This window comes from Sceloporus undulatus, chromosome 3, assembly GCF_019175285.1.
Source record: "Sceloporus undulatus isolate JIND9_A2432 ecotype Alabama chromosome 3, SceUnd_v1.1, whole genome shotgun sequence".
Lineage (NCBI taxonomy): Eukaryota > Metazoa > Chordata > Lepidosauria > Squamata > Phrynosomatidae > Sceloporus > Sceloporus undulatus.
The window spans coordinates 3163368-3183484 of record NC_056524.1 but is presented as its reverse complement, the minus strand read 5'-3'; the positions used below and the strand labels follow the sequence as shown (position 1 = coordinate 3183484).

The window sequence follows — 20117 nt, the reverse complement described above, 5'->3', positions numbered from 1 at the left end:
CGCCTTCTTCCATCCAATCCACCCCACGCACTTAGGTCCTCTGGGAAGACCCTGCTGCTGCGGTTTCCCAGAGGAAGGACCTTCGCGTCTGCCGCTCCCAAACTATAGAACGACTTGTCAGAAGGGATCCAGGGCATCAATAATCTTGGCGGCTTTAAAAAGGCTGTCAAGACGGATCTCTTCCGACAAAGCCTTCCTTGACTGACTTACTGGACCCCCATGTATCACATCCCAGGATTCCCATTGTCTGACTGTTATTTTATCATTGGATATTATTTATCATTATGATTATTAATTGGGAATTGTAAGTGTTGTGTTGGAGGAAGGGACAATGTGTTTTATTCAATCTTTTATTGTACTCTGTATTGTACTGTATTTTGTTCTCATTGGAAGCCGCCTATGGCAGGTTTGCCTTTGGGTCGCCACTGAGTCAGAAACGACCCGAAGGCCAATCCTGTGTGTCTAAAATAATGCAGATTGACACCGCTTTAACTGCCATAAAGACATCCTATGGAAACCTGGAATTTGTAGTTTGTTTGTGGCACCAGAACTCTGCGACAGAGAAGGCTAAATAGCACACAAATCTACAAATCCCAGAATTCCATAGCCAACAAAAGAGCCATGGCTTTTAAATTGGTGTCAAACTGCATTAATTCTGCAGTTTGGATGCACTCTGGGGCTAATCTACACTGCAGAATTAATGCAGTTTGACACCGCTTTGTAACCGGCAGGGCTGAATGTTATGGAATCCTGGGATTTGTAGTTTGTTGTGGCGCCAGGGATCTCTGAGAGAAAAGACTAAATACAGTATGTCAAAAATCTACAATTCCCAGAATTCCATAGCCATGGAGCCATGTGACGGTTAAAATGGTTTGACGCCACTGTAAGTGGTGTGGCTCCCTGCTATGGAATCCTGGGACTTGCACTTTTACAGGGCATCAGAACCCTCTGACTGAGAAGGCTAAATGTCTCACAAATCCCAGAATTCCACAGCAGTTAAAGCGCTGTCAAATTACGTTAATTCTATAGTGCAGATGCAGCCATAGAAGAACGCGGCTGTTTCTGAAGCAGCCAATAGGAAAGTGGAGAGGAATGACTGACAGGCAGCCATTTGTATTGGGAGTTCTGAAGGAGGGCGGGGCTTCGGATTCGAGGCGGCAGTTGGGATTTTGAATGGCGCAATGGGAAGGCCGAGGAGGCGGGGCTAAGGGCTGAGTGGCGGCAGGGCGGCTGGAACGCTGGAAGGGGCAGAAAGGGCCTGGAAGGCAGTGGCAGTTGAAGCCGCTTGGCCCAAAGGGGCAAAATGGCCACCGAGGGGAGCCCCTGGCCAAGACTGGGAGCGCCACGCGCCAGTGGCGCCCTCCTGGGCGGCCTGCTATTCCTGCTCCTCCTCACTCCCGGTGTGTGTAAAATAGGAGGAAGATAGCACTACAACTCTGGAGAGCGGGGTTCAAATCTTGACTCAGCCGCGTAAACCCACCTTTGGTCAAGTCACACTCTCTCAGCCTCAGGGGGCAGCCATGGCAAACCCCGCTCTGAGGAAACTTGCCATGCGATCGGTCCACCCGAGGGTTGCTGCCATAAGTCAGAAACGACTTGGGAGGCGCGCAATGGAGATTTGCCACACTTATGGGGAATATTTATTTATTGGCAACCGTCTGAATAAGTACTGTATATCCTTGCGTACAGGTTGGCCTCATGTATCAGTCGAGGGAAGGTTTCAGGGCCAAAATCCTGGGTTTTGCTATGACCTGTGGATAAGTCGAGGGTAAAACTTAGGAGGCTGTAAGGACAGATGGAAAGGGGGAAATGCCACTTCCACCCCTCCTTCTCCTTCTCTGGACCTCTTCCAACCGATTCCCAGCGGCTGGAGGAGAGGTTTTAACATCGGATTGAGAAGGGAAGCAAGTGGATTTAAATGGAGAGGTTTTTTCCATGGGAAGCCAGGGCTTGCAAAAGGGACCAGAGAGAGAAGCAAGTAGATCCCGGAAGGGAGAGGCGGGATATAAATAAACATTATTATTATTATTATTATTATTATTATTATTATTATTATTATTATTATTATTTAAAGGAGAGTTTTTCCCACAGGAAGCAAGGTCTTGCAAAAAGAACTGGAGACATGGTTTTAAATGGAGATTTTTTTTCAGTAGGAAGCCAGGTCTTGCAAAACAGACTAGAGAAAGGAGCAAGTGGATTTAAATGGAGAAGTTTTTCCATAGGAAGCAAAGGCTTGCAAAATGGACTAGAGAGGGAAGGAATGGGTGTTCAATGGAGATTGGGGCATCCGGCCTGCTTGCTTTAGGACAGGGGTAGGCAACCTGCGGCCCGCGGGCCGGATGCGGCCCGGCGAGGCCTTGGGACCGGCCCCAGCCCGGTCCTGCCGCCGATTGCCACTGGGGCCTTTGGCGTCTCACGCAAGTGGCGTGGTGGGGCAATTGTCTATAGAAGCCTCAGAAACATGCATTTATCTTAACATTTTTTTAAAAAATCAGCAAATTTTTTCACGTGTCCTCCTATTAGAAAAGTGCACGCCATTTGGAAAATTGTTGTCTACATTTGTCCCGGTTTTATTATTTATTTAATTTAAAAAAAATATTTAATATTGTTTTTTGGCTTCAGCCCCCCAGTGTCTGAGGACAGCTACACCAGGCCCCGGCTCAAAAGGGTTGCCTAACCCCTCTTTAGGACATCTCTAAGCTCTACTGATGAATATAGGTATACCCAATAGGATCAATTTTGGGGCATAACTCTCTTGACTTATAGTCGCGTATATAGGGTATCTGAGAGTCTTTAGGGCTGAAGAGCAGGGTATAAATACAGTAAATAAACAAATAGTGCTGCTATTCCACTCGGAAGGAACTGGCAAAGAAAGCCCCATGATGGGTGGGTGTCTTAGAGTTGCCATAAGTCGGAAACAACAGGAATGCCGCAGGAGGCAGCCAGAGCAGTAAAAGGGGAATAGCCGCACTTTTGTGAGACATCCAGCTTTCTATATCTGAGAGCTTTGGTGCCACAAAATCTCCAAACTTCTATAACATTCAGCCATGGCAGTTAAAGTGGCATCAAACTGGATTATTTCAGTAGTGCGGATGCATCCTCAGTCAAGGATTTCTTGCTAATAGAGTACACGTTTAAGCATTTGTCTTGCTCAGAGCGCCAAGCTGCATTATTTCTTCAGTGCGGATGCTGTGTAATGCAAATGTGGAGCTCACTGTTTGATATCTTTCTCCATAGGTTTTCTCCAGACTTCCTCGACATTCCTCTACTCAGAAGTAATAGAACCAAGAGAAGTGGAATCAAGGACTACCTTTGACAGCAAAGTAATTGTCCATTTAGTTGCAAGGATAGAATTGTTTGGATTGGAAGGGATTTCCAAACCTAGCATTCAATGTGTTCTTAAAGTGTATACAATTAATGAGCCACAACTTTTTCTGTACGTACTTAGAGCTGCCAGATTGGAAACAGGGGGATGCTCTTGTGCCTTTAATGGCTGCATGGAGGAAGAAATGCCGTCAGGTGTTGCTTCTTAGGCAACCAAGTACCAAGCCCTGCTGAAATACTCTTTTCTACACAACCTTGAAAGGGCAGGAGCCCACTCCAGTTTTCTACTCTGGCAAGCTTAGATTCAGACTTGGTGAACTGTATACAGTATATGTTCAGTCTTACTTATCCAAAATGATTGGGATCAGAAGTATTTTGAATTTTTTTAGATTTTTCAGGGTGACCTTTTCTAAGGACATGTCCTACATTTCAACCATCTGTCCAAAAATGCCCTGCACTTTGAGCAAGACTAAGAACTATGAAGTTATATTTAACATGAGTGGGTTTTTTTTACCATTTACTTTGTATTGTCCTACATTTTTCTTGAATGGCATTTTGGGATTTGTAGTTCTGAAGATATTTAGCCTTCTCTGTCAGAGTGCTGGTGCCACAACAGAGTACAAATCCCAGGATGATTGATGATGATGATGATGATGATGATGATGATGATGATGATGATGATGATATTTATATCCAGCTTTCCCAAACAAGTGGGATACAAAGCAGCTTACAAATTTAAAAATAGTAAAAAGCATGCAAAAATGAGATGGAGCCATGACAGTTAGAGCAGTGTCCAACTGCATTAATTCTGCAATGTGGCAGCAGACACAGTCAATAGCTTTTCTTGGGTGGGTCAAGAAAGGACTGTTTATTAATGAATGTTTCTGTGTTTTTTCTCATCTTGTTCCAGGAAAAAATCTCATATATAATTAAAATGGAAGATGATTACAGACTTGTTCACCTGAAACGAATGTAAGGGACTTCTTATTTATTTGTTTGTCTGTTTGTTTGTTTTTAAATGCAACTAAATAGTTGTACAATAGACTTCACAACCACTGGGGACAACCTGTGGCCCTTTAGATGTTGTTGACATTGTTATTATTGTCAAGATGTTGTTGTTTTGGTTCAGTACAAGCAAACACCAGCAATCATGATTACAAATGTTTAAAAACAATAAAATAAACTATCCTGTTAGAAACCCGCTAATTTTAAGTACAGCTAAAACAATGTTGGAAAAAGTTGTTTTAAAAATATTAAGTAAACTATCCAAAACATATGCACCTGTCCCTCCAGATCTGCGGCTTTGATTTCTGCGAATTTGATTATTCGTGGATTTTATTAATATGTTCTCTCTAGGAATATCTAGGTCCTCCAGCACAACTCTATGGTTGACTTTAGCCAAAAGTTGCGCTGAAGGACCTAGAAATTCCAAGCGAGAACACTCCAGTGTGCATTTGGAGCTCCTCCGGCGCAATTCTATGGTTAATGTCTGTCAGATGTTGACCATCAAGTTGTACTGGAGGACCTAGAGATTCCTAGAGAGGTGTTCTCTCAGGTAAAAACATAGTGTTTTTGTTATTTGCAATTTTTCCACATTCACAGGAGTCCTGTGTCCCTAACGCCAGGGAATGTGGAGGGATGAGTGTATACTGTGTATATGCTTATTGCATAACATCCATTATTCCCAACTGTTTCCAGGGTGGAGTGTTCTATGGGTTTTTTGTGTGGCTATTTTTGTATTTGTCAGTGTTTTTTTTTAAAGGTAAGGAGTACAGAATTTTTAACATGTTTGTGAATTAACAGATATATTAGTGCCCTAGCCACACAAAAAATAATGAATAGTGTCAGTAGAGTGCTTTGGATATCTGACCTTTGACAGCAAGGAACAAGTTGACAAAGGTTCGATGTGGAAAAATTAAAGGCACTATTACACCAAAGTATTTATTTTCCTAATGAGACACAGTTCCAGAATTATATTAGAATTATATTAATCATATTAATATAAACTGACCAAAGCAAAACACCTGATAGGCATCAAAGACTGCAAGTGAATCTGTCATTTATATCTCCCTCTGTATTGATCTTTTTCAGATCCTTTATAGCTTCAAATATGCCTGTCTATTCTTATAATATGAAGGGAGATCTGATTGCAGATTACCCATATATTCAGGTATTCCTTATCTTTTGTATCTATGAATCCAGATTGCTAAAGCCAGGTGTAGCTCCACTCGGCAGGCCTATCCTGTCAGTCTGAAAGCATGACTTTTTAATCTGTATGTGAACTCCTATGAGTTTGTATTTTAATGATTTTAAACAATTTAATGTATTTTAACTGTGGGTTTATGCATTTTTAATTTGTTTTGCATTTTAATGTGCTGTACCTCATAGAATCATAGAATCATAGAATTGTAGAGTTGGAAGAGACCACTAGGGCCATCCAGTCCAACCCCATTCTGCCATGCAGGAAATCCAAATCAAAGCATCCCTGACAGATGGCCATCCAGCCTCTGTTTCAAGACCTCCAAGGAAGGAAGCCTTGAAGAGAGGCAAGAAATAAATTTTAAAATTATTAATATTATTATCATTATTTGTAGTTCAAGGGGGAACATGGACTGCTCTGCTAGAAAGCCCTAGCTTGCCATCCCTCTCACCAAACTAGAGACCTCCAGATTCCATACAATAACATCATGGTAGTTAAAATGGTATCAGACTGCTAAAGTCTGCCAGTGTGGATCCTCCGCAGGGCATTCTTTTCTCTATAAACAGATGGTGACAGGCAGTCATTATTACCCAGCATGTTTGTCCTGAATGGTTAGTTCTTGCCAACAAGACCATTTTAGGATGGAGGCTGGGAGCCTCTCAGACAATATCTCAGGACTTTATCACAGCAGCCTACTGTCCTGTCACAAGCATGCTAGTTTTAGAATGAAAGCATACCAGTCTGGCATAATTTCTTAGCACACTTTCCCCCAAGATAGTGCTTTGGCGATCCATTGTCACGTGATCTATTTTCAGCCCTGCCGAATGTTGATTTCCGGAAGGCAGGCAGGGTAAGCCATCGGGGCTGCCAACTGCGTCCCGAAGCTGGCTACTGTAAGAATGTGCACACGACAACCAGTCTCAGGAAGGTGTTGGCAGCTGTAATTGCTGCTTCAGCCCCTTCCATATCGCAGGGTTCCTGCATGCACATTCACACAACTGCTCTGTGCTTTAGTGGCAAGCAATTGGAGTTGCCAGCTACCTCTCAAAGCTGTCTGTTGAGATGAGCAGAATTACACCCACTCACACTGTGTGAATGCCTGAGAAGCGGAACTACAGTGGAAGGCAGTAATGGAATAGCAGTGAGACTGAGAGCCTATTGATGGGTTTTGCCCATCGATGAAAAGGTGCACAACAATAATGAATGGAATGCAAGGCAGCAGCAGGATGGACACGATTTTGTGTAATAGGTACAGTCAGCCCTCTGTAGCTATGGATGCTTTATTGATGGATTCTACTATCCACAGCTTGAAAATATTCAAATATGTATGATCTAAAAAGCAAACCTTGATTCTGCCATTTAAATATGGAACACCATTCTACTGTGTCATTGTATTTAATGAGACTTGAGCAGCCATGGATTTTCGTGTCCACGAGGGGTCCTAGGACCAAACCCCAAAGGCTCATGGTACAGATGCTTTCCTCTGTTGAAATTCTGCTTTTCTAGCCTTGTGTGATAAAGTCCTCAGAGTTCCCCTAAGCACATGGATACTTCTTCTGTTTCTTGGTAGACTTCTTCTATTCTGTTTCTGTAGATATTCACCACCTGAGTTCAGCACTGCAGGGAAGGATATTAATTTTTTTTCTACATGAATTAGGATATGTGCAGAATGTTTAAGATACTTAATTGTGAAGTGTGCCTACTAAATGTTTAGCCAAACTGTTCTTTTGACATTTTTGGTCCTTGCAGGATGACTGCTATTACAGTGGATATGTGGAAGGTGCCTTAGATTCTCAGGTCGTCCTCTCTACCTGCACTGGGCTTTGGTAATAAAGGCTTTGTGTAAGAACTGAAAATATATACACATATATATATATACATATATAAAACAGAGGTATGGATAACATGAGACATATGAACATTTGTGCCTCTTAAGCTATTCTCAGTGCAGATTTTCTACTGAATCCACATCTCCATGGGATCTCTGCAGCTGAAGTTCCAACTTAAATACACAGAAACATAGGAGATTATTGCACTGCGTTCTGAGAACGTTCTCATCACGTGATGAGAACGGAACACATTTGAGTATACCGCACGTATGTGTTCCAATCGGGTTCTCAGAACGTTCTAAATGTGTTCCACATGTGTTCCAGGAGGGTACAGATCGAATGTGTTCCCAGCGAGCTGAAACGTGATGAGAACGTTCCAACAGAGGTCTGTGCGGTATTCTTATCCGTTCTCAAATCCGTTCTCTCATTCCTCCGTCTCCTGATTGGCTGAAAGAATGACAGGCAGGGAGGCAGGCAGGCAGGGAGGCAGGCAGGCGAGCGACTGCAGTGAGGGAAGGTGTGTGTGTGAGTGTGTGTGTGTGTGAGGGGGGAAAGAAGGAGGGAGGGAAGGGAGGAAAGTTGGGACAAGGGAGAAAAGAGGAAAGGAGGGAAAGAGAGAGAAAGAGAGAGGGAAACGGGACCAGAGCAGAGAGCAAGAGGGAGAGGGTCTGGCTGCTTCTGCGGGGAGGGGGGGGGGCTCTGGGTCATGTCCAGCGGGGCTCCTGTGCTGGCAGCCTGCAGGAAACAGGGATGGCAGGGATGCCCAGGACCTTCCCTCCAGGAAGGAACCCACAAAAGCTCCTCTGTTTGGACACAAAACACACAAAAGCAAGCAAACAACTCCCAGAATTCCATAGCAAAGAGCCAGACAAGAATTAAAGCGGGGAGGGAAGCTCACAGGCCCCACCTGGAATATTGTGTCCAGTTCTGGGCACCACAATTCAAAAAGGACATTGAGAAACTGGAGCGTGTCCAAAGGAGGGCGACTAAAATGGTGAAAGGTCTGGAAACCATGCCCTACAAGGAACGACTTAGGGAGCTGGGGATGTTTAGCCTGGAGAAGAGAAGATTAAGAGGTGATATGATAGCCCTGTTTAAATATTTGAAGGGATGTCATATTGAGGAGGGAGCAAGCTTGTTTTCTGCTGCTCCAGAGACTAGGACCCAAAGCAATGGATGCAAGCTACAGGAAAAGAGATTTCAGCTCAACATTAGGAGGAACTTCCTGACAGTAAGGGCTGTTCGACAGTGGAATACATTCCCTTGGAGTGTAGTGAATTCTCCTTCCTTGGAGGTCTTCAAACGGAGGCTGGATGGCCATCTGTTGGGGATGCTTTGATTGTGATTTCCTGCATGGCAGAATGAGGTTGGACTGGATGGCCCTTGTGATCTCTTCCAACTCTATGATTCTATGAAGGCACACATTACATGCGCACACACACAGGAGGCAAAAAGGTGACAAGCAGCCAAAAAGGGGAATTGGGATGACAGCAGAGGACTCTTCTTTTCTAACTGGTTTAAAGAGCTGCTATGGCTGCCGGGGCTCAGTCCCCTCCCTGGCAAATTGCTTTCCTTCGGCTTGAAGAGACCTGCATGGAGCTCCTCCTTCTTCCCAGCCTTGCAAAGGAGGTTTGGGATGCAACTTGCAAGGTTCATATCTCCCCATTTCTCTTTCTTCCTGCCTTCCTCGCGATCCCTCCTTCTTTCCCCCCCTCCTTCCCTCATTCTTTCCCCCCTCTCTCTCTCACACACACACCTTCCCTCACTGCAGTCGCTCGTCTTCCTGCCTCCCTGCCTGTCATTCTTTCATCCAATCAGGAGACGGAGGAATGAGAGAATGGATTTCTCTCGGCCTTGGTGGAATATGTTCTCGGAACGGTTTCAAGAAAAAGGAATCGCTGTGCGGTAAAATGCCATTCTGATCACGTTCTGATCACGTTCTAGTTTGCTAATGCGGTAATATCCGTTCCAGGACCGTTCTCATCACGTTATGATACGGAACGTTCTCAGAACGCAGTGCGGTAATCTCCATAGAATCTTAGTTCAAAGGGATCCCAAGGGCCATCTAGTGTAACCTCTTGCTATGCAGGAATATATAACTAAATCACTCCTGAAAAATGTCCCTCCAATCCTCGTTTAAAGACCTCCAAAGATGGAGAGCGTCCATCACCCTCTGAGGCAGTCCCTTCCACTGTTTGACAGCTCTTACAGTAAAGATGTTCTTCCTAATGTTTAGGAGGAATCTCTTTTATTGTAATTTGAACTCACTGGTTCATGTTCTTGCTTCTGGAACAGCAGAAAGCAAGCTGGCTCCATCTTTTACATTACGTTCTTTCAGAAATTAAGATAGCTATCATATCACTTCTCCGTCTTCTCCAGGTTAAACATACCCTGCTCCCCAGATCATTCCTAATAAGGCTTGTTTTCCAGACCTTTGACCATCTTGGTCACCCTTCTCTGGATATCTTCCAGCTTGTCAATATCCTTCTTGAACTCTGTTGCCCAAAACTGGACATAATATTCTAGATGTGGTCTGACCAAAGCAGACATGTAAACACAGTAATTTTAAAGAACTATGGGAAGCATTCATGTTTAGAGACAACAACATGTGCTTCATTTATGCCCTTGGTTTACAGGACCGTGTTTTAAAATAAATTCTCAGTGGACTGTACCACCAACCCTCCCATGAAGTTGAGAGGACATAAACAGATAGTTAAGTATTTCAGCAGAGCTGACAGGTTCTAGATCTCAAGACCAGATTCATTGGATAAGTCTTCTTCTCTGTGCATGCCCAGATTTGCTCTTTTCTTGCTTTGTTATCACAGGCTTGAGAACTGGTGTTGCAATGAAAAGAGCAAGCTCCTTCTAGAGCTGGTGCATGTCGAAGATTCAGCCTGGGATTTCCAGTCTTGATAAATGCAAAACAACCCATCATAAAATAATCCCTCAACATTGGCAAGGCATCCAAGAGGGCTTGGCCAACCTTAATCATCCAGATTCTATCCTGCCATATTAAATCACCCATGGTTTGCCCAGTTGGCACCATGCAGATGATATTCTTATGTTTCTTTACATGCCATTTTCTTACCTTTGCTGCTCCAAACAAGAGTCTATTTCCAGTTCTTTAGATTCTGTGCATTAAGGAGGAATTATGAGTGGCCAAAGGGCCAAAAGCCATATGATCTGAAGGTAGGAGCAATATTTATTTTGAGGTTACTTCTCTGTTCTGTACTGCCCTTGGCTGTTGCATGAAATCATATGTTGTTTCCATTTATTAAAACACATCTTCTGCCTTTCTAGGAAAAATAAAAGCTCATTCCAAGTAGCCCAAAGGAAGACTAAAAGACTAAATGACACATGTAGAAACGAGAAAGCATATTAAGGATAAATATAGTTGTCATATACAGATAAAAAAAAGAAGACTAAATAAAGAATACGTTTTTCTTCATGAGTGTAAATTTAAGAATAAGACATATAAACATAAAAAATTGGGCTGCAAGAAAGGAGAGAGGGGAGTTAAAAAGCAGAAGGAACATTTGATGCAATTAACAAGAACATAGTTATAATTTTATGAAGATCAAGGGAAATAAATGAAATGCTAACAAGGCTAGAGGGAAAGTACGTGAAAGTACAAATAAAATTAGAAGGAATGGCAGAGGAAAAAATGTGGGTCAGATAATTGAAATAACAGGCAGAGGCAGTTTTCACAAGCTAATGAATATTTAGATATATTTGGGGGGAAATACAGTTACGATTGACAAGTTGTCATTATTAAAGTTTCCTTTGCTATTTTTATTAAAGCATAATTTTCTAAACAACAACAAGAATCCCCCCCCCAGTTTCTGAAAATAAAACAATAATGCAAGTTATTATGACAGATAAAAGTGTTATTAAAGACAGGTTTATCAGACTTAAAGAAGGATAAGGCCTTCCTGAAAAAAATAAACTTGCGTCCTGCCAAGGTAAATCCTGCCTCGCTGCCCTTTTGGAATTATATATATAAAATAATAACAAATTGATAAATAACAAGTGCAGCTCCCCTTCCCCAGTTGCCCCCCTTGAGTTATGGGATAAGAGGAGAGGTCCTCTTTGGGATGGAAAAGAAGAGGAAGCAGAGAGGAGAAATAAATGGCCAGTTCTTGGACCACAGGGATGTGAGCACTGGGGACCCTCCAGGATTTGCACTGAAATCAGTGCTGTTCAATGTTTTTGTAAGACACCAAATTTTAAAGTGGGCACTCAGGTGGCCAAATTTGCCAGTGACACCAAGTTATTTAGCCTGGGCTAGAAGCAAGTGGATTGCAATGTACTTGGAAGAGGTTCAGTCTGGGGGAGCGGGCTCATGCGGTGGCCTTGGGTGATTGCATTTGCCATCTGGTTGTCCGTAAGTCCATGTTTTGGCTTTTCCACCTCCTAGGGGACATGTGCAAATCGGGACTCTAAGATATGAAATTGAACCTATTGAGAATTCTCCCACATTTCAACACCATATTTATCGAAAGACCCCAAGGGAGCACCAACCCTGCCAAGGCGTCGTGGAAGACGGAGCCAATTTGACAAGTGAAGATGGCCAAGTGAGAATGGTGAATCCTGACAGCCCGCTTCCTTCCAACAGGGGAGTAAGTAGCGGCTTTTTTGGTTGTCTTTGCTGAATCCAGAATTTAAGGTGCTACTGAGATTTGTCAAAGAGTCCAGGGCCTTGTCTGCATTTGCCAAGATACTCTAGGACAGGGGCTCCCCACCTTTTTGACTCACGGAGCCCTTTTTAAGAATCAGTTTCTATGGCGAAGTCCCTAAGAGGCCTACCCTATGCCTTACAAGTTAATGGTGTTTAGGAGTAGTGTTACATGGAGGACAGAGGGAGGGAAGGGGAAGGTGGGATAGATTGTAATTTTCCTGGAGCAGCCATGGAGCACCTAGGAAATGCACATGGAGCACTAAGGGAGCACAGGTTGGAAACCCCTGCTCTAGGGGTAGTCCAGAATATCCTGTCCCCATAGCTGCCCTGTTTTTCTCCACTTTACCCTTTGTTTTCCCCCTGGCCTTCTGTTTCTGTGGTATGGCATCTGTCTGCATGGGCATCCTGCTGGGCCACGTGACATGTCCACTGCCACTATGACTTGCTAGTTCTGAGGTCAGAACAAGGTGCCCAGTGATGTTTTTATGCTGGGCATCTCGTTCTGACCTCGGAACAAGTGACTGGTTGCAGCGATGAATGTGCCGTGCGGCCCAGTAGGATGCCTGTGCAGACAGCCGCTGTGGCACCAAAATGGAGCAACAGGTAATTTTTAAAAATGTAATTTGTATAAGTAATAAATAAACAAAATATAAAAAATGAAGAATGCCCCAACACAATCAGCAATGTACTGTATACAAAAATAGAATATGGAAAAAATAATACATTTGTGATCCAGATGGTCAAACTGTGGCTAGTGTACTTTGGCCACATAATGAGAAGACATGTATCACTAGAAAAGACAATAATGCTAGGGCCTCATTCCCACTTACAGATAAATCGGTGTGCAAACCAAATCGATGAATCGATTCGACATTGGATCGTAGTTTACATTACACTTGCCCCAGTCCCATTTTCTGTCATTTTCTTGCATCAAAATAACTCACTTGTGGTTCGCATTCACGAATGAATCAATTCAAAATGATTTGGCTCCAGTCGGCTGAAGGGCAAATTTGAATCTTTTACAATCCACTTCTGGTTCACACTTGTGTTGAATGGATTTGGTGAAAAAAAATGTGGAAAAAAGACATAGGTTAAATGGGTCTGGTGCATGGCTGACCTCAGCGAATCGCTTCAGCGAATCAATTTAAGTGGGAACCAGGGTCATTTGAGCCAGTTCAAACCGAATTGCGATCCAGTTTAAAAGGTAGTGGGTATGAGGCCTAGGAAAGGTAGAAGGCAGAAGGAAAGGAAGACCACATGCCAGAAGGATAGGCATAAGATATAACCTCCCTCCATAACTGCCATTCTCCGACCTGAGAGGGAATGACCAGGCAGGCCCAGCCCCATCAGGGCTAGCCTGAAGAAGAAGAGCCCTCCCTCCAGTCCATCTGCCTTGGTCCAGGTATCAGAGGGAGAGAAGAACCACTGGACTTCATCCCGTTTCCCACCACCATTCCCTTCTCCTTTTGTATCGTGTCTTTTAGATTGTAAGCCTGAGGGCAGGGAACCGTCTAATGAAAAATAATAATTGCAAGCCGCTCTGAGAGCCATTAGGGCTGAAGGGTGGGGTATAAATACCATACATAAATAATAATAAATAATAAGACTGCAAGAACTAATCAGGGCAGTGAAGGACAGGGGGGTCTTGGAGATGTCTCATCCAAGGGTTTGCTATGGGTCGGAGGCAACCTGAGGCAGTTAACAATAACAAACAACAAGTATAGGTTTAATTTTTTTGTGGGTTGGCATAGCGTGTACTAGAAAAGAGTACACTGTGTCTGCATCATACGCGAGCACCTTTTACGCGGCATGTGCGTGTCACAAATGAGCCCCGTTATTTTCAATGGGGCTCAGGCATATGTGCGATTTGCCTTACGTGGAGGGGTCCGGAATGGATCCCCGCGTAAGGCAAGGATGCACTGTACTTTATGGTCCATTTCTAAAATGACCTGTTCTATGAACTTCTATTTTACGTGTGCTTTGTTCCAGGCAGGTGGCCTTGAACCCGCTACAGAGACCAGATATCTGGAGTATTATCTTGTTGTTGACAAAAGCACGGTAAATGTAATGCACATAAGCAATCAAACTTCTAGCTTTAAGTGAGAATATAACATATTGGCAGTTAGAAATCCGTTTTTTTAGATTTGGATACAAATAAATTCTCCTTGACAAACTAAGAGCAATCAGATGTTTTACACAGTATTACTGTTCTGTTGCTGTTACTTGGGCTCTGTCTGTATGAGCCAAATAAAATATCCTCAGCGGGGAATCAGACAAGGCAGAGCCCAACCCCCGGTTCTGGTATGAATGGTCCAGACAATGTCCAGCCAATTCAACACCGAGCCTGGGGTATACCCTACCTTTCGCATGGAGTAAAATAACTCACCTTTTCTCCTGATCTTCCTGGAAGATCCAGACCCCTCCATAGCAATGCCAGGCAGCTGTTTACAAGTTGTCCCACTGTGGCTTCTAGCATGGCTGGTGCCATGACGAATCACTTGCTGTGAGGTCAGAAGGAGGTTTCCAGCCATGTGATTGAGACTGGGCACCACGTTCTGACCTAAAAGCAATTCATGTTTTATGCAGTGGTTTGGCTGATATGCCAGATGTGCCTCTCCCTTAAGCAGGAAGACCTAAAGACAGTAGTGAACGTACCTCTAGGATAGACTTTTGCAATGCACTATATATTGGGCTACATCTGTACTATTTCAGACCGAACTGATAGTCTTTATTTTCCTTCCCCCTAGTTTATTGCCCATGGGCACAATGAGACCCTGTTGGTGTTGATAATCCTCAATATGATGTCAGCCGTTCATGCTGTGAGTATGAGACCCTTTATGAAGGTTGTTTTGGAAAAAAGGACACAAAAATGACTACTGGAACCCATTTAAAATGGGTTTGATTGCAGTGTAGTTGATTTAACATCACCACAGATGGAGATTAGCCTATTTGTTGTGCCTCTCCTAGACAGATAGATAAATAGACAGTGATGGATAGTTACTCTTTGCCCCAACTATTTTTTGGGGGGAGGGTGCACTGGATAGTTATTTATTTGTTTGTTTGTTTGTTTGTTTTAATTTGTATGCCACATTTGTCCTAAAAGGGACCCAAGGAGGCTCACAAAATGGGTAGGCCCAGTGTGGTGTAGTGGTTTGAGTGTTGTACTACAACGCTGGAGACCAGGATTTGATCCTTGCTTGGCCATGAAACCCACTGGATCACCCTGGGTGAGTCATACTCTCTCAGCCTCAGGGGAAAGCAATGGCAAACCTCAGCTGAACAAATCTGCTACGGTCTGCACCGCCGTGCACCCCTCCAGTGATGCTACTGGGCAGGTGGAACCCTTTCTAGTTTGGACATTTTCCCAGCAGGTTATAAGGCACAGTTCATAGAATCTTAGGGCTTGTCTACCCCAGAGCTGCCATGGCGTCACGGCATTACCTGGGCACTTTGTAGCAATGCCAGGCAGCTGTCTACACACATGCCCACACTGTTTCGTCCGGTGCTGCTGCTGGAGGAAGCCGCTCCCTCTGAGGTCAAAAACAAGATGCCCAGCTTCTATTACATGGTTGACCACCTTTTTGTGACCTGAGAGGGAGCATCTTGTGCCAGCAGCACTGGCTCTGGGTGATACAGCAGGGATGCAGGTGTAGACAGCCGTCCAGCATTGCTACGAACTGTTTTTGGTTTTTCCATAAAATCCGGAGCAAAAGATAACTTTTTAAAACCCAGTTTAAGGGAAGGATAGGACAGATTTGGTGTGGAACAGCCTTATGTTGTGAATACATTTGGCACCTGAATAGGGGATTTGTTTCCTAAGCAGACACCACCTGGTTCTTGGGACATTCTTGTCATTTCAAAGTTGATGTTGTACCAATACTGCATTGCAGTTTCCTGTGCCTGCAATATGTCTACCATATAGAGAAAATGAACACGCTAGAACAAAATGAGAGCACCCTGACAACAGACCTGTGCTTTGTAAGTAGATAATTGTGTATGTTTCTCTTTTCAGATATATTTGCCAATAGACCTTCATGTTTATTTGGTAGGCCTGGAGCTGTGGAGCGAGAGAGACTACATAACAATTGGTACTAAAAGCCTTGCCATAACTTTGGATGCATTTTACAAATTTGCCCGTAACCAGCTTCAGCATCATGTACATTTTGACCATGCTGGCATAATTACGTAAGACTCCAGAATTTCCCTTTTGAAAGAAATAGCTTTCTTCCTTGGTTTAGTTTTGTTTCTCTGTACATCGTGAGAATTTGGAAGGCTTACGGGTTGGTGACACCCCAAGATGAGCTTTTTTCTCACCACCAATGCTCAGTCTCAAAGTACCCAGTCTCCATGAAAAACAGGGGAGGGGGTCACTCCCAGGCCTTTTAAGCTCCAGATGTTAATATTGAAGTCTATGGTTGCAGTCAGAACCAGCTCCTGATGTATAGAGGCAGATCAGGCAAGAGACTTCATCCTTATGTTGCAAGGAAATGTTCACAGTAACTGAGGACTTGTCCACCAATTTCTGCATCAGAACTGGCATTTAACACCATTAAACCACATTAAAATAGCTTATTAAAATCACTGGGACACAGTCCTTCCCAGAACCACTCTATGATTGTAGCACTATAGCACAGCCAGAAATGACACAATGTGCATGCCCAGGAGACTCATAGAATCATTGCTAGAAAAGACCCCAAGGGCCATACGATCCATCACCATTCTGCTATGCAAAAAGGCACAATCAAAGCATTTACTAGTACAGACCGCCGAAAAATGGTAGCCTGCTGGTGCCTGTTTTTCCTCTGGAGGGAAGTCGCAACTGCCTAACCACGTGGCTTCCCTGTGGAGGAAAAAGAACCCACAAAAAGCGGGTTCTTTTAAAGCCCAGGGGCAGCGTAAGAAATGCGCCACTAGTGCACTTGTTATAAAAGTGCTGTGCAGCAACGTGCAGACAGCACGCAGCGCTTATGTAACAATGGTGGCACCTGTGTACATAGGGCCCCGCCATTGTTATGCCACCATTACGTTCTAGGGTTAGGGACCGTGTGGTTGCCACACGGACCCTAACCCTAGAATTGGCCCTGGTATGCCACTTATTGACAGTATGCACTGGGCCACTGTGACAGATGACTATCCAGCCGCTGTTTGGAAACCTCCAGAGAAGAAGACTCTACCACTCTCCCAGGCAGCATCTTCCACTGTTAAACAGCTCTTATTGTCAGTAAGTTCCTCATAAGGTTGAGGTGGAATCTCTTTTCCTGTAGCTTGAATCCATTGCTCCGTGTGCTATTCTCTGGAGCAGCAGAAAACAAGCTTTATCCATCCTCAATGTGACATCCCTTCCAATATTTAAACATGGCTATCATGTCCCCTCTTAACTTTCTCTTCCCCAACTAAACATTCTCAGCTGCTTCTCATAGGGCTTGGTGGTTTCTAGACCTTTCACTATTTTGGTTGTCCTCCTCTGGACACCCTGCATCTTGTCCACATCCTTCTTGGATTGTGGGGCCCAGAACTGGACACAATATTATTCCAGGTGAGGCCCTGACTAAAGCAGAATACAGTAGCACTATTACTTCCCTACACTCCTATTCATGCACCCTAGAATCATATTGGCTTTTTTAGCTTGTGTATCACACTCTTGACCCTCATCAGCTAGTGGTCTATTGTGGTGCGTTACAGACCGCCCTAAAGTGGGTGGTTTGCCGCCGCCGTCATTAGCTGCGCTGAGAAGCCCCAACGTCCAGACCCCGAGGCTTCCCGGTGCAGCTAAAAAGAAGCGTCAAAATGGCGCTTCTTCTTGGCACCCGGAAGTGGCGCAGTGAGGTGCGTACTCATGGCATCACTTCCACAGTGCGATGTCCGGACGCTGTGTGTCCGAGATGACAAGATGGCAGCCTCATGTGGACGAGTGCCGCCATTTACTACGTGCTCCGCGCATACTAGAGACAGGGCCGGTTAGAAAGGTAAGACCCTTCCTAACCCTAGCACGCCCCTTTCTAACCCTAGTACGCACAGAGCACGTACTTTGTGCACGTTTGTAACGTGCCTAAGACTCCTAAATCCCTTTCACATCTACTGTTGTCAAGCCAAGGTGGTTGGAGAAGCTGTGTTGATCATGCATAGTTTCCATTATGGGTTTGTAGAAAGAGCTGAGAACATTTTAAGAAGCAAAAGAAATGGCATGGGGGGGGGAACTGGGGGGCTGTCAGCCCAGATTTGATAAGTGTGGAACTTTAAGGCCTTTTTCTTTTGTTCCTTCTGTGGATGCCACTGAACGCTCTCCTGTTTTAGCTTTTTTTGTTTGTTTTCTAGGATTCCCAGTCCATTTTCACTAAACCACAATTTAGTTTACCTGTACAGATAAGAACATATATAACAACACAGATGTGCAGTTCAACTAAATATGTTCATACCTATTTATTTATTGCCATGAAGTCTAACCTGTAGTATCTTCTCTTTATTCCTGTAGGGCTAAAGGACATCCTTCTGGACTGTCATGGGGAGACCGCATTTGCCATTACAATCATCTTTCCGTGTCTGCTATGCGTGTAGGTGATTATCAGTCTATTTATACGTTTGTCAGTAATGTTAAGAATTACTTGACTGCTTGGAGGGGCTCTGTGTAAATATTTTGAGGAGGGTATACCTGTATAATTATGACCATGTCAAATATATTCTTAAGCTGCAGACCCTCCAGAGCTGTCTTCCTAGCTGGGTAAAACTATATATCACCTTGGGAAATGGAAACTGATATTGGCTCACTTAAAAAAAAGGCAAATAATGTAATTGAGAGGGACCAGGGACTGATGAAAATCAAGGATGCATTCCTGAGGAGGTATTTTTGTACCTCTTTTCCCCATTAAAAATCTTTTTCTGTTTCATTCCTCTTCTCCCATACATAAAAGCAAAATTAGATGTACCACTAGTGAGCCTGTAAATTTTCCACATGGGGCATATGCCAGTTCCAGAGAGGGAGTTTGAGCTAAGGAAATGTGGAAGTGACTTTAGAAGTGATTGCATGCCCTCTGTTACCCAAAAACCTAGCGTCCCAGGAGGGTACCCACAAATTGTATGCAATGGGGAAATTAATTTAGTGCAGTAATTCAGCAGTGAGAGGGCCATGGTACCTCTAGCCAGGATACAGTTCCGAAAAACAAGAACTCCAGAGTGCTACGTACAACTCAGTTTTATTACCTGAACAACTAGGGGCATGTCAACATTCACATAAAGCGCTTACAAGCGGGCCTTTCCAGACTAAGCTTCATCTGAATTAACCAAATTGATCCTCTCCTGATGGTCTCTTGGAATAATTCAACCTGTGTCAAATTTGTAATTAAGTACACTGTACTGGGGATATTGTATTGTATCTTGATGTTTATGTGTAATTCTAGCAGAAGGAGGGAGGGTTAAGGAGATTAGGGAAATTTTATTATTGACTGTATATCTGTTTTATTGGACTGTTGTTACCCTCCTAGATCCCAGAAGGGAGAGGCGGGATATAAATATATATTTTATTATTTATTTATTTATTTATTTATTATGACACACACACACACACACACACACACGAACTAAGATATAAAAGATGGTAGTGGATAGCAGATGTCTCATCCACAGGGTCGCCATGAGTCGAGATTGACTCAAACGTGGTTTACAACAACAAAGTGGATAGCAAATTAAAGGATTACAGTGGGCAGTGCTTACCAGTTCCAGAAGCCAGGCTCCAATCTGGGGGAAAGCTGGAAGTTAATGGGACTCAGTTGGCTGCTGTGTGGTACAATAATACCTTTTCAGTATTGCATCCTTGATCCATGATCTTAATAAGTCCCAGCTCCCTGTCAATTACATTCTGCATGGCAGGGGGTTGGACTGGATGGCCTTTGTGATCTCTTCCAACTCTATGATTCTATGATTCTTTACCCTTTTTTAAAAAGACAGCAATACTGAGAGGCCAAGTCTGAACTGTGCAGAGTTTCTGTCTGATTCCAAACTACACCAAAGCGGGAGATCCCATGTGGGCATATTTATGGGCTGAATTTAATAATAATAATATTTATTTATTTACTTATACCCCGCTCTTCAG

General features: G+C 43.7%; 1 protein-coding gene across 8 annotated transcripts in view; it reads left to right on the top strand.

The window, feature by feature from the left end:
• Positions 1-1253: 1253 nt before the first annotated feature.
• LOC121926762 (disintegrin and metalloproteinase domain-containing protein 26A-like) overlaps positions 1254-20117 on the top strand; it is a 54592-nt gene continuing 35728 nt past the window's right edge. For 7 of the 8 annotated variants that reach the window (XR_006103081.1, XR_006103082.1, XM_042460021.1 and 4 more), the window contains exons 1-10: positions 1254-1400; positions 3238-3323; positions 4235-4296; positions 5416-5494; positions 7274-7350; positions 11771-11972; positions 14021-14089; positions 14779-14850; positions 16044-16216; positions 18504-18582. Coding sequence is in view for 6 of the 8 variants with exons in the window: in XM_042460021.1 (XP_042315955.1) it covers positions 1304-1400; positions 3238-3323; positions 4235-4296; positions 5416-5494; positions 7274-7350; positions 11771-11972; positions 14021-14089; positions 14779-14850; positions 16044-16216; positions 18504-18582 (996 nt within the window). In the remaining 2 variants the exon portion in view is untranslated. Of the gene's footprint in view, positions 1401-2664; positions 2719-3237; positions 3324-4234; positions 4297-5415; positions 5495-7273; positions 7351-11770; positions 11973-14020; positions 14090-14778; positions 14851-16043; positions 16217-18503; positions 18583-20117 lie in introns of those variants that run through there. The other variant, XM_042460020.1, reaches the window with a different exon arrangement.